Source organism: Oncorhynchus nerka, linkage group LG4 (genome assembly GCF_034236695.1).
Source record: "Oncorhynchus nerka isolate Pitt River linkage group LG4, Oner_Uvic_2.0, whole genome shotgun sequence".
NCBI classification, from domain to species: domain Eukaryota; kingdom Metazoa; phylum Chordata; class Actinopteri; order Salmoniformes; family Salmonidae; genus Oncorhynchus; species Oncorhynchus nerka.
The window spans coordinates 82,913,958-82,941,394 of NC_088399.1; the positions used below are offsets into that span (position 1 = coordinate 82,913,958).

Below are 27,437 nucleotides of genomic sequence, written 5' to 3' on the forward strand. Positions count from 1 at the left end.
CCTCTATCCTCTACCCCATCCTCCACCTCTATCCTCTACCCTATCCTCCACCTCTATCCTCTAACCCATTCTCTCCACCTCTATCATCTACCCCATCCTCCACCTCTATCCTCTACTGCATCCTCTCCACCTCTATCCTCTACCCCATCCTATCCACCTCTATCCTCCACCTCTATCATCTACCCCATCCTCCACCTCTATCCTCTACCCCATCCTCTCTACCTCTATCCTCTACCCCATCCTATCCACCTCTATCCTCTACCCCATCCTCCACCTCTATCCTCTACCCCATCCTCCACCTCTATCCTCTACCCCAACCTCTCCACCTCTATCCTCTACCCCATCCTCCACCTCTATCATCTACCCCATCCTCCACCTCTATCCCTCCATCCTCTCCACCTCTATCCTCTACCCCATCCTATCCACCTCTATCCTCCACCTCTATCATCTACCCCATCCTCCACCTCTATCCTCTACCCCATCCTCTCCACCTCTATCCTCTACCCCATCCTCCACCTCTATCCTCTACCCCATCCTCTCCACCTCTATCCTCTACCCCATCCTCTCCACCTCTATCCTCTACCCCATCCTCCACCTCTATCCTCTACCCCATCCTCCACCTCTATCCTCTACCCCAACCTCTCCACCTCTATCCTCTACCCCGTCCTCTCCACCTCTATCCTCTACCCCATCCTCCACCTCTATCCTCTACCCCGTCCTCTCCACCTCTATCCTCTACCCCATCCTCCACCTCTATCCTCTACCCTATCCTCCACCTCTATCCTCTAACCCATTCTCTCCACCTCTATCATCTACCCCATCCTCCACCCTATCCTCTACTGCATCCTCTCCACCTCTATCCTCTACCCCATCCTATCCACCTCTATCCTCCACCTCTATCATCTACCCCATCCTCCACCTCTATCCTCTACCCCATCCTCTCCACCTCTATCCTCTACCCCATCCTCCACCTCTATCTACCCCATCCTCTCCACCTCTATCCTCTACCCCATCCTCTCCACCTCTATCCTCTACCCCATCCTCCACCTCTATCCTCTACCCCATCCTCCACCCATCCCTACCCCAACCTCTCCACCTCTATCCTCTACCCCGTCCTCTCCACCTCTATCCTCTACCCCATCCTCCACCTCTATCCTCTACCCCATCTTCCACCTCTATCCTCTACCCCATCCTCCACCTCTATCCTCTACCCCATCTTCCACCTCTATCCTCTACCCCATCCTCCACCTCTATCCTCTACCCCATCCTCCACCTCTATTCTCTACCCTGTCCTCTCCACCTCTAGCCTCTACCCCATCCTCCACCTCTATCCTCTACCCCATCCTCCACCTCTATCCTCTACCCCAACCTCTCCACCTCTATCCTCTACCCCATCCTCCACCTTTATCCTCCCAAGCCCCTCTGTGATGATTTGATTGGCTCTTACATAATCTGTCTGGTTAGAATGTAAACAGAGTTAAAGACAACACATAGCAGAGGGGAGGCTTCCAAGATCCAGACAGACAAAGAATTATCAACAGATCAATACCAGACTCCGCCTGGTAGCCATAGCTGGTAATGATACATGCCAGGAAAGTAGAATCTTTAAATAAAATGTTATATCATAGGTCCCTTTTGATGCATATACCTTTTTATTACACCAACTGATCTTTGGAAGATTCTTCTCAGGTTTACATAGGTCATTTTCTGAGAGCGACGTGCTTTGATAAAGTGAAAAACAGACTGTACTGTCCCTCACTCTGAATGTGAGGCCGCGACACCATGTCTGCATCCCAATTGGCTATCTACTCGCTACGTACAGTAGGGTGCTCTATGGTCCCTTACATGGGCCCTCATCAAAAGTAGTCACTTTATAGGGAATAGGGTGCCATGGCATTGGAGATCCATTCCATGAATCACCCAGCCTCACCCAGCCTCAACCTGCCCCCTATCCCACCCTTGCCCTACCCAGCAGACAGGACTTCTCACCTGCATCTCGTTCATGCTCATGATGGTCCTGGAGGGCCTCTGTGTCCCCAGGCGATACCTCAGGCCCTCATCCAGAGACATGCCATAGAACTGGCTGTAGTTTGCTGCCCGCCAGCTAGGGAGAGAGAGGAAAGTCAGGACAGTGAGTGTAAAATATGTGTGTATGTGTGTTTGCGTGTGTTTTTAAAACTTCTTCAGGATTGGTGGATCCCCTGCGGGATGGTTGAGCTAACGTAGGCTAATGCGATTAGCATGAGGTTGTAAGTAACAAGAACATTTCCCAGAACTTAGATATATCTAATATGGGCAGAAAGCTTAAATTATTGTTAATCTAACTGCACTGTCCAATTTACAGTAGCTATTACTGTCACGATCGTCGTAAGAAGCGGACCAAGGCGCAGCGTGATCTGAATACATGTTCTACATTTAATGAAGAAAGAACACTAAAACAAACTTACAAAACAACAAAGATGATGGTAAAAAAAAAATACAAAACAAAGGTTGGTTTTTTCTTTGTATTATCTTTAACCAGATCAAATGTGTTATATTCTCCTACATTCCTTTCACATTTCCACAAACTTCAAAGTGTTTCCTTTCAAATGGTACCAAGAATATGCACATCCTTGCTTTAAAGGCCTGAGCTACAGGCAGTTAGATTTGGGTATGTCATTTTAGGAGAAAATTTTTAAAAAAGGGTCCGATCCTTAAGAGTTTTTTTTGAAGTGCCCTTACCCAAAGTTTCCTCTGTTGACAGCCTGGATCATATCATTCTCTATCAGACAGGCATGCTGCTCACACTCCCAACGGCCAGTTGTTCCACACGTGCTGTAGGAGGTAGAGAAGGGGAGGGGGAGAAGAGCAGAGAGAGAGGAGAGAGGGGCAGATAAAGAGGGGGAAGATGAATGAAGAGGGCAGCACAGAGAGGGTACAAGAGCTCAAGTTAGAATGGACAGGGGTCAGAACTCAGAACACTGCTTTAGATTCATAGATAATGGTGCCACATTTTATTCATTATAATAATTGGAAGTCTACTACTGTACTGCACAGACTGTAGTTCAAGTGATTGATGTAATTTACTGCACAAAAGCACAACTGACCGTTGTCCACTGTTGTGAAGTAATGAGGCTGAATTAACGGAAGGAACAAGGAAAGCCAACAGTCAATATAGAGAGAACATTTTAAAAATAAAACATGTATAAGAAGCTACACTGTATAGCCTAATTCCCAGGGAGAGACTGAACAAGATGAACACGGGACTTGGCAAAGGGAGAGGGAAAAGAGAGAGCGAGAGGAGAGAGAATGAAGGGATGAAGAAGAGGCCTTTTAAGGCAACAGATCACAGAAAAATGTCCATTTTTAGTCCTAAGGAACCAGGGGGGAGTGAATACTAACCAGTCTGATGGGCGTGATAAGTAGATATTGAAACATGACCGCATAAAATGTTTGTGATCCACTGAAAGAGAGCATTTCTACTGTCTGTGCTGTGCTGAGTGACTGCGGGGAGGGAGGTGTGTGTGCAATGGCCACCTGAAACAACTAGTAGCTGGACAAACACATACAGTACAGTACAGTCATAGGCTAAAATCACACATTATCCCCTAGTGCACTCCTTTTGATCAGGGTCTATTAGGTTACGGTCAAAAGTAGTGTACTATGTAGGGCATGTGATGCCATTTGGGACACAGACATGAAGTCTGATAGGCCTCCTGTACAACATACTGAAAGGAAGAGAGTGGGATGTAGATATACATTACCATGGTAACAACTCTTTAAACCAGCTTCATCTAATATGTTTAGGGTCTGACACCCATAGACTTGCCATAAACATTCACACTAGCTCATGATTCCTAATAGCAATCTATGTATTCACAATGAGTTGCAATACATACTCACACAGGTGGTTCATATACAGTACTATCTAAAGAAAGATGATGAAGATGACTTAACTTCTTACCTTATCATTATCTTAAGATAATACTAACCCTATCTCTGGTGCTATCTAGAACGTAAAAGGGTTATTCGGCTGTCCCCATAGGAGAACCCTTTGTAGAACCCTTTTTGGTTCCAAGTAGAACCCTTTCCACAGAGGGGTATTAGAAAGAGGTTTCCAGGTGTCTGTGTATTAGAAAGAGGTTTCCGGGTGTCTGTGTATTAGAAAGAGGTTTCCAGGTGTCTGTGTATTAGAAAGAGGTTTCCAGGTGTCTGTGTATTAGAAAGAGGTTTCCAGTTGTCTGTGTATTAGAAAGAGGTTTCCGGGTGTCTGTGTATTAGAAAGAGGTTTCCAGGTGTCTGTGTGTTAGAAAGAGGTTTCCAGGTGTCTGTGTGTTAGAAAGAGGTTTCCAGTTGTCTGTACTAGAAAGAGGTTTCCAGGTGTCTGTGTGTTAGAAAGAGGTTTCCGGGTGTCTGTGTGTTAGAAAGAGGTTTCCGGGTGTCTGTGTATTAGAAAGAGGTTTCCAGGTGTTTGTGTATTAGAAAGAGTTTTCCAGGTGTCTGTGTATTAGAAAGAGGTTTCCGGGTGTCTGTGTATTAGAAAGAGGTTTCCAGGTGTCTGTGTATTAGAAAGAGGTTTCCAGGTGTTTGTGTATTAGAAAGAGGTTTCCAGTTGTCTGTGCTAGAAAGAGGTTTCCAGGTGTCTGTGTATTAGAAAGAGGTTTCCAGGTGTCTGTGTATTAGAAAGAGTTTTCCAGGTGTCTGTGTATTTAGAAAAACGTTTCCGGGTGTCTGTGTATTAGAAAGAGGTTTCTGGGTGTCTGTGTATTAGAAAGAGGTTTCCAGGTGTCTGTGTATTAGAAAGAGGTTTCTGGGTGTCTGTGTATTAGAAAGAGGTTTCCAGGTGTTTGTGTATTAGAAAGAGGTTTCCAGGTGTCTGTGTATTAGAAAGAGGTTTCCAGTTGTCTGTGCTAGAAAGAGGTTTCCATGTGTCTGTGTATTGGAAAGAGATTTCCGGGTGTCTGTGTATCAGAAAGAGGTTTCCAGGTGTCTGTACTAGAAAGAGGTTTCCAGGTGTCTATGTGTTAGAGAGTTTTCCAGGTGTCTGTACTAGAAAGAGTTTCTAGGTGTCTGTGTGTTAGAAAGTGGTTCCAAGTGTATTGACATGTTAGACAGATGTTGCCCAGATGTATTGCCATGTTAGACAGATGTTGTCCAGATGTATTGACATGTTAGACAGATGTTGCCCAGATGTATTGACATGTTAGAGAGATGTTGCCCAGATGTATTGACATGTTAGACAGATGTTTCCCAGATGTATTGACATGTTAGAGAGATGTTGCCCAGATGTATTGACATGTTAGAGAGATGTTGCCCAGATGTATTGACATGTTAGAGAGATGTTGCCCAGATGTATTGACATGTTAGAGAGATGTTGCCCAGATGTATTGACATGTTAGAGAGATGTTGCCCAGATGTATTGACATGTTAGACAGATGTTGCCCAGGTGTATTGACATGTTAGAGAGATGTTGCCCAGATGTATTGACATGTTAGAGAGATGTTCAGGTGTATTGACATGTTAGAGAGATGTTGTCCAGGTGTATTGATATGTTAGAGATATGTTGTGCAGGTGTATTGACATGTTAGACAGATGTTGCCCAGGTGTATTGACATGTTAGACAGATGTTGTCCAGGTGTATTGACATGTCAGACAGATGTTGCCCAGGGGTATTGACATTTTAGAGAGACGTTGTCCAGGTGTATTGACATGTTAGACAGATGTTGTCCAGGTATATTGACATGTTAGACAGATGTTGTCCAGGTGTATTGACATGTTAGACAGATGTTGCCCAGGTGTATTGACATGTTAGACAGATGTTGTCCAGGTGTATCGACATGTTAGAGAGATGTTCAGGTGTATTGACATGTTAGACAGATGTTGTCCAGGTGTATTGACATGTTAGAGAGATGTTGGCCAGGTGTATTGACATGTTAGACAGATGTTGTCCAGGTGTATTGACATGTTAGAGAGATGTTGTCCAGGTGTATCGACATGTTAGAGAGATGTTGTCCAGGTGTATTGACATGTTAGAGAGATGTTCAGGTGTATTGACATGTTAGACAGATGTTGCCCAGGTGTATTGACATGTTAGAGAGACGTTGTCCAGGTGTATTGACATGTTAGACAGATGTTGTTCAGGTGTATTGACATGTTAGACAGATGTTGCCCAGGTGTATTGACATTTTAGAGAGATGTTGTCCAGGTGTATTGACATGTTAGACAGATGTTGTCCAGGTGTATTGACATGTTAGACAGATGTTGTCCAGGTGTATTGACATGTTAGACAGATGTTGTCCAGGTGTATTGACATGTTAGACAGATGTTGTCCAGGTGTATTGACATGTTAGAGAGATGTTGCCCAGGTGTATTGACATGTTAGACAGATGTTGTCCAGGTGTATTGACATGTTAGACAGATGTTGTTCAGGTGTATTGACATGTTAGACAGATGTTGCACAGGTGTATTGACATGTTAGACAGATGTTGCCCAGGTGTATTGACATTTTAGAGAGACGTTGTCCAGGTGTATTGGCATGTTAGACAGATGTTGTCCAGGTGTATTGACATGTTAGACAGATGTTGCCGAGATGTATCAACATGTTAGAGAGATGTTCGGGTGTATTGACATGTTAGACAGATGTTGTCCAGGTGTATTGACATGTTAGACAGATGTTGCCCAGATGTATCGACATGTTAGAGAGATGTTGTCCAGGTGTATTGACATGTTAGACAGATGATGTCCAGGTGTATTGACATGTTAGACAGATGTTGCCCAGATGTATTGACATGTTAGACAGATGTTGCCCAGGTGTATTGACATGTTAGACAGATGTTGTCCAGGTGTATTGACATGTTAGACAGATGATGTCCAGGTGTATTGACATGTTAGACAGATGTTGTCCAGGTGTATTGACATGTTAGAGAGACGTTGTCCAGGTGTATTGACATGTTAGACAGATGTTGTCCAGGTGTATTGACATGTTTGACAGATGTTGTCCAGGTGTATTGACATGTTAGAGAGATGTTGTCCAGGTGTATTGACATGTTAGAGAGATGTTCAGGTGTATTGACATGTTAGAGAGATGTTGTCCAGGTGTATTGACATGTTAGAGAGATGTTGTCCAGGTGTATCGACATGTTAGAGAGATGTTCAGGTGTATTGACATGTTAGACAGATGTTGTCCAGGTGTATTGACATGTTAGAGAGATTTTGTCCAGGTGTATTGACATGTTAGAGAGATGTTGGCCAGGTGTATTGACATGTTAGACAGATGTTGTCCAGGTGTATTGACATGTTAGAGAGATGTTGTCCAGGTGTATCGACATGTTAGAGAGATGTTGTCCAGGTGTATTGACATGTTAGAGAGATGTTCAGGTGTATTGACATGTTAGAGAGACGTTGTCCAGGTGTATTGACATGTTAGACAGATGTTGTTCAGGTGTATTGACATGTTAGACAGATGTTGCCCAGGTGTATTGACATTTTAGAGAGATGTTGTCCAGGTGTATTGACATGTTAGACAGATGTTGTCCAGGTGTATTGACATGTTAGACAGATGTTGTCCAGGTGTATTGACATGTTAGACAGATGTTGTCCAGGTGTATTGACATGTTAGACAGATGTTGTCCAGGTGTATTGACATGTTAGAGAGATGTTGCCCAGGTGTATTGACATGTTAGACAGATGTTGTCCAGGTGTATTGACATGTTAGACAGATGTTGTTCAGGTGTATTGACATGTTAGACAGATGTTGCACAGGTGTATTGACATGTTAGACAGATGTTGCCCAGGTGTATTGACATTTTAGAGAGACGTTGTCCAGGTGTATTGGCATGTTAGACAGATGTTGTCCAGGTGTATTGACATGTTAGACAGATGTTGCCGAGATGTATCAACATGTTAGAGAGATGTTCGGGTGTATTGACATGTTAGACAGATGTTGTCCAGGTGTATTGACATGTTAGACAGATGTTGCCCAGATGTATCGACATGTTAGAGAGATGTTGTCCAGGTGTATTGACATGTTAGACAGATGATGTCCAGGTGTATTGACATGTTAGACAGATGTTGCCCAGATGTATTGACATGTTAGACAGATGTTGCCCAGGTGTATTGACATGTTAGACAGATGTTGTCCAGGTGTATTGACATGTTAGACAGATGATGTCCAGGTGTATTGACATGTTAGAAAGATGTTGTCCAGGTGTATTGACATGTTAGAGAGACGTTGTCCAGGTGTATTGACATGTTAGACAGATGTTGTCCAGGTGTATTGACATGTTAGACAGATGTTGTCCAGGTGTATTGACATGTTAGAGAGATGTTGTCCAGGTGTATTGACATGTTAGAGAGATGTTCAGGTGTATTGACATGTTAGAGAGATGTTGTCCAGGTGTATTGACATGTTAGAGAGATGTTGTCCAGGTGTATCGACATGTTAGAGAGATGTTCAGGTGTATTGACATGTTAGACAGATGTTGTCCAGGTGTATTGACATGTTAGAGAGATTTTGTCCAGGTGTATTGACATGTTAGAGAGATGTTGGCCAGGTGTATTGACATGTTAGACAGATGTTGTCCAGGTGTATTGACATGTTAGAGAGATGTTGTCCAGGTGTATTGACATGTTAGACAGATGTTGCCGAGATGTATCAACATGTTAGAGAGATGTTCGGGTGTATTGACATGTTAGACAGATGTTGTCCAGGTGTATTGACATGTTAGACAGATGTTGCCCAGATGTATCGACATGTTAGAGAGATGTTGGCCAGGTGTATTGACATGTTAGACAGATGTTGTCCAGGTGTATTGACATGTTAGAGAGATGTTGTCCAGGTGTATCGACATGTTAGAGAGATGTTGTCCAGGTGTATTGACATGTTAGAGAGATGTTCAGGTGTATTGACATGTTAGACAGATGTTGCCCAGGTGTATTGACATGTTAGAGAGACGTTGTCCAGGTGTATTGACATGTTAGACAGATGTTGTTCAGGTGTATTGACATGTTAGACAGATGTTTCCCAGGTGTATTGTCATTTTAGAGAGATGTTGTCCAGGTGTATTGACATGTTAGACAGATGTTGTCCAGGTGTATTGACATGTTAGACAGATGTTGTCCAGGTGTATTGACATGTTAGACAGATGTTGTCCAGGTGTATTGACATGTTAGACAGATGTTGTCCAGGTGTATTGACATGTTAGAGAGATGTTGCCCAGGTGTATTGACATGTTAGACAGATGTTGTCCAGGTGTATTGACATGTTAGACAGATGTTGTTCAGGTGTATTGACATGTTAGACAGATGTTGCACAGGTGTATTGACATGTTAGACAGATGTTGCCCAGGTGTATTGACATGTTAGAGAGACGTTGTCCAGGTGTATTGACATGTTAGACAGATGTTGTCCAGGTGTATTGACATGTTAGACAGATGTTGTCTAGGTGTATTGACATGTTAGACAGATGTTGCCCAGGTGTATTGACATTTTAGAGAGACGTTGTCCAGGTGTATTGGCATGTTAGACAGATGTTGTCCAGGTGTATTGACATGTTAGACAGATGTTGCCGAGATGTATCAACATGTTAGAGAGATGTTCGGGTGTATTGACATGTTAGACAGATGTTGTCCAGGTGTATTGACATGTTAGACAGATGTTGCCCAGATGTATCGACATGTTAGAGAGATGTTGTCCAGGTGTATTGACATGTTAGACAGATGATGTCCAGGTGTATTGACATGTTAGACAGATGTTGCCCAGGTGTATTGACATGTTAGACAGATGTTGTCCAGGTGTATTGACATGTTAGACAGATGTTGTCCAGGTGTATTGACATGTTAGACAGATGTTGTCCAGGTGTATTGACATGTTAGAGAGATGTTGTCCAGGTGTATTGACATGTTAGACAGATGTTGTCCAGGTGTATTGACATGTTAGACAGATGTTGTCCAGGTGTATTGTGTATTGACATGTTAGACAGATGTTGTCAGGTGTATTGACATGTTAGAGAGATGTTCAGGTGTATTGACATGTTAGACAGATGTTGCCCAGATGTATCGACATGTTAGAGAGATGTTGTCCAGGTGTATCGACATGTTAGAGAGATGTTGTCCAGGTTTATTGACATGTTAGAGAGATGTTCAGGTGTATTGACATGTTAGACAGATGTTGCCCAGGTGTATTGACATTTTAGAGAGACGTTGTCCAGGTGTATTGGCATGTTAGACAGATGTTGTCCAGGTGTATTGACATGTTAGACAGATGTTGCCGAGATGTATCAACATGTTAGAGAGATGTTCGGGTGTATTGACATGTTAGACAGATGTTGTCCAGGTGTATTGACATGTTAGACAGATGTTGCCCAGATGTATCGACATGTTACAGAGATGTTGTCCAGGTGTATTGACATTTTAGACAGATGATGTCCAGGTGTATTGACATGTTAGACAGATGTTGCCCAGATGTATTGACATGTTAGACAGATGTTGCCCAGGTGTATTGACATGTTAGACAGATGTTGTCCAGGTGTATTGACATGTTAGACAGATGTTGTCCAGGTGTATTGACATGTTAGACAGATGTTGTCCAGGTGTATTGACATGTTAGAGAGACGTTGTCCAGGTGTATTGACATGTTAGACAGATGTTGTCCAGGTGTATTGACATGTTAGACAGATGTTGTCCAGGTGTATTGACATGTTAGAGAGATGTTGTCCAGGTGTATTGACATGTTAGAGAGATGTTCAGGTGTATTGACATGTTAGACAGATGTTGCCCAGATGTATCAACATGTTAGAGAGATGTTGTCCAGGTGTATCGACATGTTAGTGAGATGTTGTCCAGGTGTATTGACATGTTATAGAGATGTTCAGGTGTATTGACTTGTTAGAGAGACGTTGTCCAGGTGTATTGACATGTTAGACAGATGTTGTCCAGGTGTATTGACATGTTAGACAGATGTTTTCCAGGTGTATTGACATTTTAGAGAAATGTTGTCCAGGTGTATTGACATGTTAGACAGATGTTGCCCAGGTGTATTGACATGTTAGAGAGATGTTGTCCAGGTGTATTGGCATGTTAGAGAGATGTTGCCCAGGTCGTCTGTATTGACATGTTAGACAGATGTTGCCCAGGTCGTCTCTATTGACATGTTAGACAGATGTTGCCCAGGTGTATTGACATGTTAGAGAGATGTTGTCCAGGTGTATTAACATGTTAGACAGATGTTGTCCAGGTGTATTGACACTTTAGAGAGATGTTCAGGTGTATTGGCATGTTAGACAGATGTTGTCCAGGTGTATTGACACTTTAGAGAGATGTTCAGGTGTATTGACATGTTAGACAGATGTTGTCCAGGTGATTTGACATGTTAGAGAGACGTTGTCCAGGTGTATCGACATGTTAGACAGATGTTGCCCAGGTGTATTGGCATGTTAGACAGATGTTGTCCAGGTGTATTGACATGTTAGACAGATGTTGTTCAGGTGTATCGACATGTTAGACATATGTTGTCCAGGTGTATTGGCATGTTAGACAGATGTTGCTCAGGTGTATTGGCATGTTAGACAGATGTTGTCCAGGTGTATTGACATGTTAGACAGATGTTGTCCAGGTGTATTGACATGTTAGACAGATGTTGTCCAGGTGTATGGACATGTTAGACAGATGTTGTCCAGGTGTATTGACAGGTTAGACAGATGTTGTCCAGGTGTATTGACATGTTAGACAGATGTTGTCCAGGTGTATTGGCATGTTAGACCGATGTTGTCCAGGTGTATTGACAGGTTAGAGAGATGTTGTCCAGGTGTATTGACATGTTAGAGAGATGTTGTCCAGATGTATTGGCATGTTAGACAGATGTTTTCCAGGTGTATTGACATGTTAGAGAGATGTTCAGGTGTATTGGCATGTTAGACAGATGTTGTCCAGGTGTATTGACATGTTAGACAGATGTTGCCCAGGTGTATTGGCATGTCAGAGAGATGATGCCCAGGTGTATTGGCATGTCAGCGAGATGTTGCCCAGGTGTATTTGCATGTTAGATCTCAGACTGCATGTTGTATCACAGACTAACCAACAGTTATTCTGTAATCAGTAGAACATAAGTGAATTACAGTGGGTGTAAAGTTTTGTGGGGTATCTGTACTTTACTTTTCTATTGATATTTTTGACTACTTTTACTACTTTTACTTTTACTACGGTCATAAAGAACTTTTTACTCAATACATTTTCCCTGACATACAAAAGTACTCATTACATTTTGAATGCTTAGCAGGACAGGAAAATTGTCTAATTCACACACTTATCAAGAGAACATCATTGGTAATCCCTACTGCCTCTGATCTGGCAGACTCACTAAACACACATGCTTTGTTTGTACATTATTTGTTGAACTGTGCCCCTGGCTGTCCGTAAATGAAAAAAATGAAAAAGAAAATTGTGTCGTCTGGTTTACTTAATATAAGAAATGTTTAATGATTTATACTTCTACTTTTGATACTTAAGTACATTTCAAACCAAATACTTTTAGTAGTACTATAGAAGTATAGTAGTAATATAATAGTATAGACGTGTAGTAGTACTTTAGTAGTAAAGAAGCATAGTAGTAGTATAGTACTATATAAGTAAATTAGTACTATAATATTATAGAAGCATAGTAGTACTATAGTAGTGTCACGCCTTGGTCATTATATTTTGTGTTTTTGGTATATGTTTGGGTAAGCCAGGGTGTGACATGGGTTTATATGTTGTGTTTCGTATTGGGGTTTGTAGTAATTGGGATTGTGTTGATTAGGGGTGTGTCTAGTTAGGCTTGGCTGCCTGAGGCGGTTCTCAATTAGAGTCAGGTGCTTCTCGTTGTCTCGGATTGGGAACCGTATTTAGGTAGCCTGTGTTCACGTTGTATTTCGTGGGTGATTGTACCTGTCTTTGTGTATTCACCAGATAGGCTGTATAGTTTCACGTTCCGTCTGTTGTTTTTGTATCTCAGTTATTTCATGTATCGCTATTTCCTTTATTAAAGCACATGAGTAACCTACACGCTGCATTTCGGTCCGACTCTCTTCTTTCAACAGACGAACGCCGTTACAAGTAGTATAGAAGCGTAGTAGTACTATAGCAGTATAGAAGCACAGTAGTATTATAGTACTATAGAAGTATAGTAGTAATAGAATAGAATAGAAGTGTAGTAGTACTATAGTACTATAGCAGTATAGAAGTTTAGTAGTAATATAATAGTATTGATGTATAGTATTTGTCAGGATTTGGCCAGGGTTGTTCCGGTTTTTGGTCACTAGATGCCCCCATTGTGCCTTTTGACCTTTTGTTTTCCCTTGATCCCCATTATTATTTGCACCTGTGCCTCGTTTCCCCTGATTGTATTTAAACCCTTTGTTTTCCTCAGTCCTTTGCTCTGTGTTTGTATGTTAGCACCCAGCCCTAGTATTCTGTTAACTCTTGTTGATCCCGGTGGATGCTCTTGTGGAATTCTGTTTTTTGTTCTTGTTTATTTATTTTTGAGTATCTTTTGAGGCTTTTTGTGCTATACCTACCACCTTGTGGATTTACCTTTTTTGTCTTGGAGGATTACCTTTGTTCTTGTGGAATTCCTTTTGAGGTTGTGGAGTTACATGTGTTCCTGAAGGACTTCACTTTTTACTACATTAAATACACCGTCTCAAGTACTGCTGTGTCTGCCTCATCTTCTGGGTTCTGCCGACTATTCGTGGCTCAGTTGGTTAAGTGACTGTTTCTCACTCCGGAGACCCGGGTTCGTAACCGGGTCCTGACAGAAACACAGAGCCAAAAATGAACCCAGAGGCAGCCAGTTCCCAGGACCTTGTTGCCATGCTGTCCCACCACCAGGAGACTGTCCAACGCCACCAAGCCGCCCTGGTTCAGCAAGAGGCCTTAATGGCTAGACATTCTCATCTTCTGTCGGAGATGCTGACTTCCATAAAGCAGATATCTGATCGACTTACCTCGGCAACAGTTCCCGTCCCAGTACCTCAGATTCACGTACCCATGGCAGTTAACCCTCTGGCTGAACCTCGCCTTCCACCTCCCCAACGGTTCTCAGGTGATCCAAGTGCTTGTAAAGGGTTTCTCACCCAATGTTCTCTCTCCTTCGAGCTGCAACCCTCGTCGTTCCCCACCGACCGGTCTAAGATCGCATATATCATCACCCTGCTGTCGGAAAAAGCCCTGGCCTGGGCTACTGCTGTGTGGGATGCCCATAGTTCCTGCTGTGCCAGCTACTCTGCCTTTGCTGAGGAATTCAAACGAGTGTTTCAAGGCCCAAGCAGTGGTCCTGACTCAGCCAAACAGCTCCTGACTCTCCACCAAGGTCGGCGCAGCGTGACGGACTATGCCATCCAGTTCCGCACGGTGGCAGCAGCGAGTGGTTGGAACAACGAGGCGCTCACTGTGTGCTTTCTGAAAGGCCTTTCCGACACTATCCAAGATGAACTGGCCACTCGAGAACCACCGGACAATCTCGAGTCCCTGATCAAGTTGGCCTCACGCATTGACCAGCGTCTGAGAGAGAGAGAACTCAACCGTAGACCTCTAGCCCCTATCAGTCCCAGCTCCGAGTCCCCACCTTTATCCTCGCTGGCTCCACCGGAACCCATGCAGATTGGACGCATCTCCCAGGCTGAGAGAGACCGCCGGATGAGGGAGCGACGCTGTCTATATTGCAGCAAACCGGGCCATTTCCGTTCCACGTGTCCCGGGCTCCAGGGAAACGCTCTGTCCCGTACAGACCGGGGGAACTGTAACGGGAAACATAACCTCCTCCCATCCGTCCAACTCCCGTCTGCTCATTCCAGTCACCCTTTCCTGGGACAACCACAAGCTTCACCTTCAAGCCTTGGTAGACTCTGGAGCCGCAGGTAACTTCATGGATGGTGTCTGGGCGAAGGAGAATGGCGTTCCCTTTGAACCTCTAAGTGACCCCATGAGGGTTACTACATTGGATGGAAGCCCTTTGGGATCTGGACTTGTCACTCATGTCACTACCTCCTTGCGACTTTCAGTTTCACAACACAAGGAATTGATGAACTTTCATTTGATCTCCTGCTCCGAGTTCCCTCTCGTCCTTGGATACCCCTGGCTTCACAGCCATAACCCTCACATCGACTGGTCTGTGGGCACTATCAAGCAGTGGGGTCCTACGTGCCAAGCTACATGTATTTTCCCGAATTCCCGAGTTCTACTCCCGAGTCTTTAGAATCCATCGACCTGACCCGAGTTCCCGAGTGTTACCATGACCTCAAACTGGTATTTAGCAAACAGAGGGCCACCATGCTACCACCCCATAGACCTTATGATTGCCCCATCGAACTGTTTCCGGGCACTTGCCCCCAGGGGTCGGATCTTTTCCCTATCTCCACCCGAACGAGCTGCTATGGATACCTACATCAAGGACGCTCTGGAAGCAGGCCTCATGCGTCCATCCACCTCCCGGCGGGAGCAGGGTTTTTCTTTGTGGCCAAGAAAGACGGTGGATTACGTCCTTGCATCGACTACCGGGGACTCAATGCCATAACCGTCCGTAACCGTTACCCGCTACCCCTTATGGCCACAGCCTTCGAGCTGCTCCAGGAAGCAGTTGTTTTCACTAAGCTTGACCTGCGGAACGCATACCATCTTGTGCGGATCAGACCTGGTGATGAGTGGAAGACCGCGTTCAACACGCCTACTGGTCACTATGAATACTTGGTGATGCCCTTCGGCCTGACCAACGCCCCAGCGGGGTTCCAAGCGCTCATAAACGATGTGCTTAGGGATATGCTTAACATATTTGTGTTTGTTTACTTGGATGACATCCTCATCTTTTCGAGCTCTCTTCAAGAACACACAAAGCATGTCAGACAAGTACTCAAACGCCTCCTAGACAGCCATCTGTACGTTAAGCCGGAAAAATGTGAATTCCATTCATCCCGAGTACAATTCCTGGGATTTGTAGTGGAACCCGGTCGAGTCCAAATGGACCCCAGGAAGGTAGGGGCGGTAGCGGATTGGCCCACCCCCAAATCCGTTAAGGAAGTTCAGCGTTTCTTGGGCTTCACAAACTTTTACCGCAAGTTCATCAAGAACTTCAGCTTGGTGGCAGCCCCTCTCTCAGCTTTAACCAAGGGTGGCAATGCAAGGTTTTTGTGGGGAAGAGAAGCTGAGACGGCCTTCCAAGGACTCAAGCAGCGCGTCCTCTCTGCTCCCATCCTGATACTACCGACTACGGATGAACCGTTTGTGGTGGAGGTAGACGCCTCAGAGGTTGGTGTTGGAGCTGTCCTGTCTCAGAGGGGTGAAGACAAGAAGCTTCATCCGTGCGCTTTCTTCTCACACCGGCTTACCCCGGCTGAGAGAAACTACTATGGGGGATCGTGAACTCCTAGCGGTTAAGATGGCATTGAAGGAATGGAGACACTGGCTCGAGGGGGCTTCTCACCCGTTTCAAGTGCTTACGGACCACAAAAATCTGGAGTATATCCAGCAGGCGAAGCGGTTGAACTCTAGACAAGCTAGATGGTCTCTTTTCTTCAATCGATTCCAGTTTATCCTCACCTATCGGCCCGGGTCGAAGAATCTCAAACCGGATGCCCTGTCCCGAGTCTACGCTCCTGCCATTCGAGATGACACGGACATGCCTGTCCTTCCTGCTGCTAAGATCGTGGCTCCGATTTCGTGGCAAGTTGAGGATACCGTGAGACGAGCTCAAGCTATCGAACCGGACCCGAAAGGGGGTCCTGCCAATCGGTTGTTTGTCCCCAAGGCAGTGAGGACTCAGGTCCTTCTGTGGGGGCACTCCTCTCGCCTCACCTGTCACCCGGGCGTAGGTCGCACCTTGGAGTTCATCCAGCGTAAGTTCTGGTGGCCTACCATAAGAGAAGACGTTGCCTCTTTCGTCAATGCCTGCCCCGTGTGCTGCCAGGGCAAATCTTCTCACCTCCGCCCTCAAGGACTCCTTCACCCTTTACCTATTCCCCACAGACCCTGGTCCCATATCTCGTTGGACTTTATTACTGGCCTTCCTCCATCCCATGGCAATACTACTATCCTAGTCATAATCGACAGGTTTTCAAAGGCGGCCAGGTTCGTCCCTCTGACTAAGTTACCTTCTGCCAAGGAGACGGCTGAGTTGGTAATTAATCATGTGTTCCGAGTCTTCGGCATTCCTCAAGATATGGTTTCTGACAGAGGTCCCCAGTTCGCCTCAAGGTTTTGGAAGGCCTTCTGCCAACTCATGGGTGCTTCTGCCAGTCTATCTTCAGGGTACCATCCGGAGTCCAACGGCCAAACAGAGAGGATGAATCAAGAGCTGGAAGCCACCCTCCGATGTATGACTCGTAACAACCTGTCCACATGGTCGTCCTTCATTGTTTGGGCCGAATACGCGCACAACACTTTGCGCTCCTCCTCCACTGGTATGTCCCCGCACGAGTGTCAGTTTGGCTATGCCCCTCCATTGTTCCCGGACCAGGAGGCAGAAGTCAGAGTGCCTTCAGCCTTGAAGTTCGTCAGACGCTGTCGGCTTATGTGGAGGAAGACCCGTCTTAATCTTATGCGTTCTTCACAGAGGTACCAACAACAAGCCAACAGACGTCGCCGTCCCGGGCCTACCCTGCGCCCCGGCCAGAGAGTCTGGCTCTCCACAAGAGACTTACCACTACGGGTGGAGTCTCGCAAGCTGTCCCAAAAATACATCGGTCCCTTTAAGGTTGCCAGGAGAGTTAACCCAGTTTCTTATCGCCTACACTTACCCAGATCCCTTAAGATTAATCCCACATTTCACATTTCCTTATTAAAACCTGTTGTTTTTTCTCCCCTTGTCCCGGCAGACAGACCTCCCCCTCCGCCTCGTGTCATTGGAGGCCAGCCGGCTTATACCGTCCATCGGATACTGGATTCCCGCCGGGTGCAGCGGTCCTGGCAGTATCTGGTGGACTGGGAAGGCTACGGTCCCGAGGAGCGCTCCTGGGTTCCTGCCAAAGACATACTGGACCCTGACCTCATTCGTCAGTTCAGGGCTCTCCACCATGAGAGAGCTGGTAGGAACGTCAGGAGCCGTTCTAGGGGGATTCTGTCAGGATTTGGCCAGGGTTGTTCCGGTTTTTGGTCACTAGATGCCCCCATTGTGCCTTTTGACCTTTTGTTTTCCCTTGATCCCCATTATTATTTGCACCTGTGCCTCGTTTCCCCTGATTGTATTTAAACCCTTTGTTTTCCTCAGTCCTTTGCTCTGTGTTTGTATGTTAGCACCCAGCCCTAGTATTCTGTTAACTCTTGTTGATCCCGGTGGACGCTCTTGTGGAATTCTGTTTTTTGTTCTTGTTTATTTATTTTTGAGTATCTTTTGAGGCTTTTTGTGCTATACCTACCACCTTGTGGATTTACCTTTTTTGTCTTGGAGGATTACCTTTGTTCTTGTGGAATTCCTTTTGAGGTTGTGGAGTTACATGTGTTCCTGAAGGACTTCACTTTTTACTACATTAAATACACCGTCTCAAGTACTGCTGTGTCTGCCTCATCTTCTGGGTTCTGCCGACTATTCGTGGCTCAGTTGGTTAAGTGACTGTTTCTCACTCCGGAGACCCGGGTTCGTAACCGGGTCGTGACAGTATTACTATAGTAGTATAAGTATAGTAGCACTATAGTTGTATAGTACTATAGTAGTATAGAATAATAGAAATACTATAGTACTGTAAAGGTACAGTAGGACTATAGTAGTAAATAAGTGTAGTAGTACTACAGTAGTATGGAAGTACAGTAGTACTATAGTAGTATAGAAGTACAGTAGTACTATAGCACTATATAAGTATACTAGTACAGTAGTACTATAGTGCTATAGAAGAAGTATAGTAGTAGTATAGAATAATAGTAGTACTATAGTACTCTAGAATAATAGTAGTACTATTGTAGTATAGTACCACTATAGTAGTATAGAAGTATAGTAGTACTGCAGTAGTATGGAAGTGTAGTAGTACTATAGTAGTACATAAGTATAGTAGTACTATTGTAGTGTAGAAGTGCATTAGTACTATACCAGTATAGAAGTAATAGCAGTACTATAGTATTATAGAAGTACAGTTGTACTATAATAGTATAAAAGTATAGTAGTACTATAGAAGTATATTAGTAATATACACTACCATTCAAAAGTTTGGGGTCACTTAGAAATGTTCTTGTTTTTGAAAGAAAAGCACATTTTTTGTCCATTAAAATAACATCAAATTGATCAGAAATACAGTGTAGATATTGTTAATGTTGTAAATGACTTTTGGAGCTGGAAACGGCAGATGTTTTATGGAATATATACATAGGTGTACAGAGGCCCATTATCAGCGACCATCACTCCTCTGTTCCAATGGCATGTTGTGTTACCTAATCCAAATTGATCATTTTAAAAAGCTAATTGATCATTAGAAACCCTTTTGCAATTATGTTAGCACAGCTGAAAACTGTTGTTCTGATTAAAGGAGCAATAAACTGGCCTCAGCATTTGTGGGTTCGATTACAGGCTCAAAATGGCTAGAAACAAATAACTTTCTTCTGAAACTCGTCAGTCTATTCTTGTTCTGATAAATGAAGGCTATTTCATGCGAGAAATTGCCAAGAAACTGAAGATCTCGTACAACACTGTATACTACTCCCTTCACAGAACAACGCAAACGGGAACTAACCAGAATAGAAAGAGGAGTGGGAGGCCCCGGTGCACAACCGAGCAAGAAGACAAGTACATTAGAGTGTCAGTTTAAGAAACAGATGCCTCACAAGTCCTCAACAGGCAGCTTTATTAAATAGTACCGCAAAACACCAGTCTCAACATGAAGAGTGAAGAGGCGACTCCGGGATGCTGGCCTTCTAGGCAGAGTTGCTCTGTCCAGTGTCTGTGTTCTTTTGCCAGTCTTAAACTTTTCTTTTTATTGGCCAGTCTGAGATATGGCTTTTTCTTTGCAACTCTGCCTAGAAGGCCAGCATCCCGGAGTTGCCTCTTCACTGTTGACGTTGAGACTGGTGTTTTGCGGGTACTATTTAATGAAGCTGCCAGTTGTCTGTGCATTGTTTGTGTCTCTTATTTTGTGTTTATTTATTAAAACACACTGCCTGAACTTGCTTCCCGACTCTCAGCGCACATCATTACAGAATAACGCCTCACCTAAGGGAAGGATCAGGGAGTGTTGACTTTTTTTTCTTTTTCGGTGGGAATGATGTCGGGTCCGGGAGCTCCTACAGGCTTCCCTGCTACCGCCGATTTGTCAGGCTCTCATGCCTCAGCCGGATTGCCAGGCTCCCCTGCCTCAGCTGGCTCGTCGGGCTTTCATGCCTTCGCCAGATCGCCAGGCTCCCCTGCTTCCACCGACTCGCCCCGCCCCGCCCCAGCCGGCAACAGGTTCCAGCATATCAGCAGTGGTGACTGGTCCACTCCTGATCCCCGGGATTATCTCTTTGGTTGGTGTCTTGCGGGTGGAGCCGAAAGTGCCAGGAAGGGGGTACCGTCAAGTATGCTCTCTCCGGCACTCTAGGTCGCCATGCTCCCGCATCTCAGCCAGACTGACAGGTTTCCCGCACTTAGGTAGAGGTGACTGGTCCTCTCCTGATCCCCAGGATCGTAATTTTGGTCGGCGTCCTGCGGCTGGAGCCGTGCGCCAGGGAGGGGGTACTGTCACATGTGCTCCCTCACCGGCCTCTAGGTCACCAGGCTGACATGCGCGTCATCAGACTCATCTGGACTCCATCACTTCCCAGATTACCTTCCCTATACATGTCACACCCTTTGGATCTTTCCCCAGGCATTATTGTTTCTGTTCCTGTGTCATGTCTGTGCGTTGTTCATGTCTCTTATTTTGTATTATGTTGTGTTTATTTATTAACGAAGCCCTAGCTGGGATGATATTGTAGCTTAGCCTGCGTATAAGTTAACTAAGCCCTAGCTGGGATGATATTGTAGTTTAGCCTGTGTGTAAGTTAACTAAGCCCTAGCTGGGATGATTTTGTAGCTTAGCCTGTGTGTAAGTTAACCAAGCCCTAGCTGGGATGTGACTGCAGTTTAGCCTCTGTGTAAATTAACTAAGCCCTAGCTGGGATGTGATTGCAGTTTAGCCTGTGTATAAGTTAACTAAGCCCTAGCTGGGATGTGACTGCAGTTTAGCCTGTGTATAAGTTAACTAAGCCCTAGCTGGGATGTGACTACAGTTTAGCCTGTGTATAAGTTAACTAAGCCCTAGCTGGGATGTGACTGCAGTTTAGCCTGTGTATAAGTTAACTAAGCCCTAGCTGGGATGTGACTGCAGTTTAGCCTGTGTATAAGTTAACTAAGCCCTAGCTGGGATGTGACTGCAGTTTAGCCTGTGTATAAGTTAACTAAGCCCTAGCTGGGATGTGACTGCAGTTTAGCCTGTGTATAAGTTAACTAAGCCCTAGCTGGGATGTGACTGCAGTTTAGCCTGTGTATAAGTTAACTAAGCCCTAGCTGGGATGTGACTGCAGTTTAGCCTGTGTATAAGTTAACTAAGCCCTAGCTGGGATGTGACTGCAGTTTAGCCTGTGTATTAGTTAACTAAGCCCTAGCTGGGATGTGACTGCAGTTTAGCCTGTGTATAAGTTAACTAAACCCTAGCTGGGATGTGACTGCAGTTTAGCCTGTGTATAAGTTAACTAAGCCCTAGCTGGGATGTGACTGTAGTTTAGCCTGTGTATAAGTTAACTAAACCCTAGCTGGGATGTGACTGCAGTTTAGCCTGTGTATAAGTTAACTAAGCCCTAGCTGGGATGTGACTGCAGTTTAGCCTGTGTATAAGTTAACTAAGCCCTAGCTGGGATGTGACTGTAGTTTAGCCTGTGTATAAGTTAACTAAGCCCTAGCTGGGATGTGACTGCAGTTTAGCCTGTGTATAAGTTAACTAAGCCCTAGCTGGGATGTGACTGCAGTTTAGCCTGTGTATAAGTTAACTAAGCCCTAGCTGGGATGTGACTACAGTTTAGCCTGTGTATAAGTTAACTAAGCCCTAGCTGGGATGTGACTGCAGTTTAGCCTGTGTATAAGTTAACTAGGCCCTAGCTGGGATGTGACTGCAGTTTAGCCTGTGTATAAGTTAACTAAGCCCTAGCTGGGATGTGACTGCAGTTTAGCCTGTGTATAAGTTAACTAAGCCCTAGCTGGGATGTGACTGCAGTTTAGCCTGTGTATAAGTTAACTAAGCCCTAGCTGGGATGTGACTGCAGTTTAGCCTGTGTATAAGTTAACTAAGCCCTAGCTGGGATGTGACTGCAGTTTAGCCTGTGTATTAGTTAACTAAGCCCTAGCTGGGATGTGACTGCAGTTTAGCCTGTGTATAAGTTAACTAAACCTAGCTGGGATGTGACTGCAGTTTAGCCTGTGTATAAGTTAACTAAGCCCTAGCTGGGATGTGACTGTAGTTTAGCCTGTGTATAAGTTAACTAAACCCTAGCTGGGATGTGACTGCAGTTTAGCCTGTGTATAAGTTAACTAAGCCCTAGCTGGGATGTGACTGCAGTTTAGCCTGTGTATAAGTTAACTAAGCCCTAGCTGGGATGTGACTGTAGTTTAGCCTGTGTATAAGTTAACTAAGCCCTAGCTGGGATGTGACTGCAGTTTAGCCTGTGTATAAGTTAACTAAGCCCTAGCTGGGATGTGACTGCAGTTTAGCCTATGTATAAGTTAACTAAGCCCTAGCTGGGATGTGACTACAGTTTAGCCTGTGTATAAGTTAACTAAGCCCTAGCTGGGATGTGACTGCAGTTTAGCCTGTGTATAAGTTAACTAGGCCCTAGCTGGCATGTGACTGCAGTTTAGCCTGTGTATAAGTTAACTAAGCCCTAGCTGGGATGTGACTGCAGTTTAGCCTGTGTATAAGTTAACTAAGCCCTAGCTGGGATGTGACTACAGTTTAGCCTGTGTATAAGTTAACTAAGCCCTAGCTGGGATGTGACTGCAGTTTAGCCTGTGTATGTTAACTAGGCCCTAGCTGGGATGTGACTGCAGTTTAGCCTGTGTATAAGTTAACTAAGCCCTAGCTGGGATGTGACTGCAGTTTAGCCTGTGTATAAGTTAACTAAGCCCTAGCTGGGATGTGACTGCAGTTTAGCCTGTGTATAAGTTAACTAAGCCCTAGCTGGGATGTGACTGCAGTTTAGCCTGTGTATAAGTTAACTAAGCCCTAGCTGGGATGTGACTGCAGTTTAGCCTGTGTATAAGTTAACTAAGCCCTAGCTGGGATGATATTGTAGTTTAGCCTGTGTATAAGTTAACTAAGCCCTAGCTGGGATGCGACTGCAGTTTAGCCTGTGTATAAGTTAACTAAGCCCTAGCTGGGATGTGACTGCAGTTTAGCCTGTGTATAAGTTAACTAAGCCCTAGCTGGGATGATATTGTAGTTTAGCCTGTGTATAAGTTTAAGCCTGCTGGGATACTGCAGTTTAGCCTGTGTATAAGTTAACTAAGCCCTAGCTGGGATGTGACTGCAGTTTAGCCTGTGTATAAGTTAACTAAGCCCTAGCTGGGATGTGACTGTAGTTTAGCCTGTGTATAAGTTAACTAAGCCCTAGCTGGGATGTGACTGCAGTTTAGCCTGTGTATAAGTTAACTAAGCCCTAGCTGGGATGTGACTGCAGTTTAGCCTGTGTATAAGTTAACTAAGCCCTAGCTGGGATGTGACTGCAGTTTAGCATGTGTATAAGTTAACTAAGCCCTAGCTGGGATGTGATTGCAGTTTAGCCTGTGTATAAGTTAACTAAGCCCTAGCTGGGATGTGACTGTAGTTTAGCCTGTGTATAAGTTAACTAAGCCCTAGCTGGGATGTGACTGCAGTTTAGCCTGTGTATAAGTTAACTAAGCCCTAGCTGGGATGTGACTGCAGTTTAGCCTGTGTGCAGTTAACTAAGCCCTAGCTGGGATGTGACTGTAGTTTAGCCTGTGTATAAGTTAACTAAGCCCTAGCTGGGATGTGACTGCAGTTTAGCCTGTGTATAAGTTAACTAAGCCCTAGCTGGGATGTGACTGCAGTTTAGCCTGTGTATAAGTTAACTAAGCCCTAGCTGGGATGTGACTGCAGTTTAGCCTGTGTATAAGTTAACTAAGCCCTAGCTGGGATGTGACTGCAGTTTAGCCTGTGTATAAGTTAACTAAGCCCTAGCTGGGATGTGACTGCAGTTTAGCCTGTGTATAAGTTAACTAAGCCCTAGCTGGGATGTGACTGCAGTTTAGCCTGTGTATAAGTTAACTAAGCCCTAGCTGGGATGTGACTGCAGTTTAGCCTGTGTATAAGTTAACTAAGCCCTAGCTGGGATGATATTGTAGTTTAGCCTGTGTATAAGTTAACTAAGCCCTAGCTGGGATGTGACTGCAGTTTAGCCTGTGTATAAGTTAACTAAGCCCTAGCTGGGATGTGACTGCAGTTTAGCCTGCAGTTTAAGCCCTAGCTGGGATGTGACTGCAGTTTAGCCTGTGTATAAGTTACCTAAGCCCTAGCTGGGATGCGACTGCAGTTTAGCCTGTGTATAAGTTAACTAAGCCCTAGCTGGGATGTGACTGCAGTTTAGCCTGTGTATAAGTTAACTAAGCCCTAGCTGGGATGTGACTGTAGTTTAGCCTGTGTATAAGTTAACTAAGCCCTAGCTGGGATGTGACTGCAGTTTAGCCTGTGTATAAGTTAACTAAGCACTAGCTGGGATGTGACTGCAGTTTAGCCTGTGTATAAGTTAACTAAGCCCTAGCTGGGATGTGACTGCAGTTTAGCATGTGTATAAGTAAACTAAGCCCTAGCTGGGATGTGATTGCAGTTTAGCCTGTGTATAAGTTAACTAAGCCCTAGCTGGGATGTGACTGTAGTTTAGCCTGTGTATAAGTTAACTAAGCCCTAGCTGGGATGTGACTGCAGTTTAGCCTGTGTATAAGTTAACTAAGCCCTAGCTGGGATGTGACTGCAGTTTAGCCTGTGTGTAAGTTAACTAAGCCCTAGCTGGGATGTGACTGTAGTTTAGCCTGTGTATAAGTTAACTAAGCCCTAGCTGGGATGTGACTGCAGTTTAGCCTGTGTATAAGTTAACTAAGCACTAGCTGGGATGTGACTGCAGTTTAGCCTGTGTATAAGTTAACTAAGCCCTAGCTGGGATGTGACTGCAGTTTAGCATGTGTATAAGTTAACTAAGCCCTAGCTGGGATGTGATTGCAGTTTAGCCTGTGTATAAGTTAACTAAGCCCTAGCTGGGATGTGACTGTAGTTTAGCCTGTGTATAAGTTAACTAAGCCCTAGCTGGGATGTGACTGCAGTTTAGCCTGTGTATAAGTTAACTAAGCCCTAGCTGGGATGTGACTGCAGTTTAGCCTGTGTGTAAGTTTAAGCCCTAGCTGGGATGTGACTGTAGTTTAGCCTGTGTATAAGTTAACTAAGCCCTAACTGGGATGTGACTGCAGTTTAGCCTGTGTATTTAAGCCTAGCTGGGATGTGACTGTAGTTTATAAGTTAACTAAGCCCTAGCTGGCAGTTTAGCCTGTGTAAGTTAACTAAGAGCTGGGATGTGACTGTAGTTTAGCCTGTGTATAAGTTAACTAAGCCCTAGCTGGGATGTGGCTGTAGTTTAGCCTGTGTATAAGTTAACTAAGCCTAGCTGGGATGTGGCTGTAGTTTAGCCTGTGTATAAGTTAACTAAGCCCTAGCTGGGATGTGACTGTAGTTTAGCCTGTGTATAAGTTAACTAAGCCCTAGCTGGGATGTGACTGCAGTTTAGCCTGTGTATAAGTTAACTAAGCCCTAGCTGGGATGTGACTGTAGTTTAGCCTGTGTATAAGTTAACTAAGCCCTAGCTGACTGTAGTTTAGCCTGTGTATGTTAACTAAGCCCTAGCTGGGATGTGACTGCAGTTTAGCCTGTGTATAAGTTAACTAAGCCCTAGCTGGGATGTGACTGTAGTTTAGCCTGTGTATAAGTTAACTAAGCCCTAGCTGGGATGTGACTGCAGTTTAGCCTGTGTATAAGTTAACTAAGCCCTAGCTGGGATGTGACTGCAGTTTAGCCTGTGTATAAGTTAACTAAGCCCTAGCTGGGATGTGGCTGTAGTTTAGCCTGTGTATAAGTTAACTAAGCCCTAGCTGGGATGTGACTGCAGTTTAGCCTGTGTATAAGTTAACTAAGCCTTAGCTGGGATGTGACTGTAGTTTAGCCTGTGTATAAGTTAACTAAGCCCTAGCTGGGATGTGGCTGTAGTTTAGCCTGTGTATAAGTTAACTAAGCCCTAGCTGGGATGTGACTGTAGTTTAGCCTGTGTATAAGTTAACTAAGCCCTAGCTGGGATGTGACTGCAGTTTAGCCTGTGTATAAGTTAACTAAGCCCTAGCTGGGATGATATTGTAGTTTAGCCTGTGTATAAGTTAACTAAGCCCTAGCTAGGATGATATTGTAGTTTAGCCTGTGTATAAGTTAACTAAGCCCTAGCTGGGATGTGACTGTAGTTTAGCCTGTGTATAAGTTAACTAAGCCCTAGCTGGGATGATATTGTAGTTTAGCCTGTGTATAAGTTAACTAAGCCCTAGCTGGGATGATATTGTAGTTTAGCCTGTGTATAAGTTAACTAAGCCCTAGCTGGGGTGTGACTGTAGTTTAGCCTGTGTATAAGTTAACTAAGCCCTAGCTGGGATGTGACTGTAGTTTAGCCTGTGTATAAGTTAACTAAGCCCTAGCTGGGATGTGACTGTAGTTTAGCCTGTGCTCGCTGTTGCTCCTAGTGGCCGGTTTCGACCGACATCATCAGACATGGATGGACGATGAATACTGACTTGTATCACAGGTGACCTGGCTGCTCTATCCCCCACAAGGCCCACTGTTGCTCAATGTTTCGAATGTTTACCAATTTTGCTCAATGTTGCCTAATGTTGCCCAATGCTAAGTGTTGTATTGTAGTGTGATGTGATAACATTTCTTGCCGTTGCCTGTCTAATACTGCTTCGATATAGGAGATAGCTAGCTACAATAACCCAAATGAATGGACAGGGGTCCCAAATATATGTAGAAGAGTTATGAATGAGACAGCATCACGAGAAGAGCCCCCAAAACTCTCCATGGAAAACGTGGGTCTGTCTGTGGTACAACCAGAAATGTCATCAGAGCAAAGTGTGTGAAGGACTAATCACTGTTAGGACAGAAGAGATGTAAAGAAAGAAATGAGAGGGGAGAAAGAGGAGGATATGAAGGAGTGATAAAGGTACATAGAGAGGAAAAAGAGAAAGCTGCAGTGGTGGAATAAGTACCCAACTGTCATACTTGAGTAAAAGTAAAGATTCCTTAATAGGAAATGACTCAAGTAAAAGTGAAAGTAACCCAGTAAAATACTACTTGAGAAAAGTCTAAAAGTATTTGGATTCAAATATACTTAAGTATCAAAGTAAAATGAATTCCTTATATTAAGCAAACCAGACGGCACCATTTTCTTGTTTTTTATTTA

The 27,437-nt window shown here is 44.5% G+C and overlaps 1 protein-coding gene across 3 annotated transcripts in view; it reads right to left on the reverse strand.

Annotated features, from left to right (window-relative positions):
• Positions 1-27,437, reverse strand: part of LOC115128679 (tubulointerstitial nephritis antigen-like) — a 78,112-nt gene that overhangs the window by 26,465 nt on the left and 24,210 nt on the right. For all 3 annotated transcript variants that reach the window (XM_065017936.1, XM_065017937.1, XM_029658754.2), the window contains 2 exons: positions 2,722-2,814; positions 1,990-2,104 (listed from right to left, as the gene is read on the reverse strand). In XM_065017936.1, the coding sequence (XP_064874008.1) occupies positions 1,990-2,104; positions 2,722-2,814 (208 nt within the window). The remainder of the gene's footprint in view (positions 1-1,989; positions 2,105-2,721; positions 2,815-27,437) is intronic.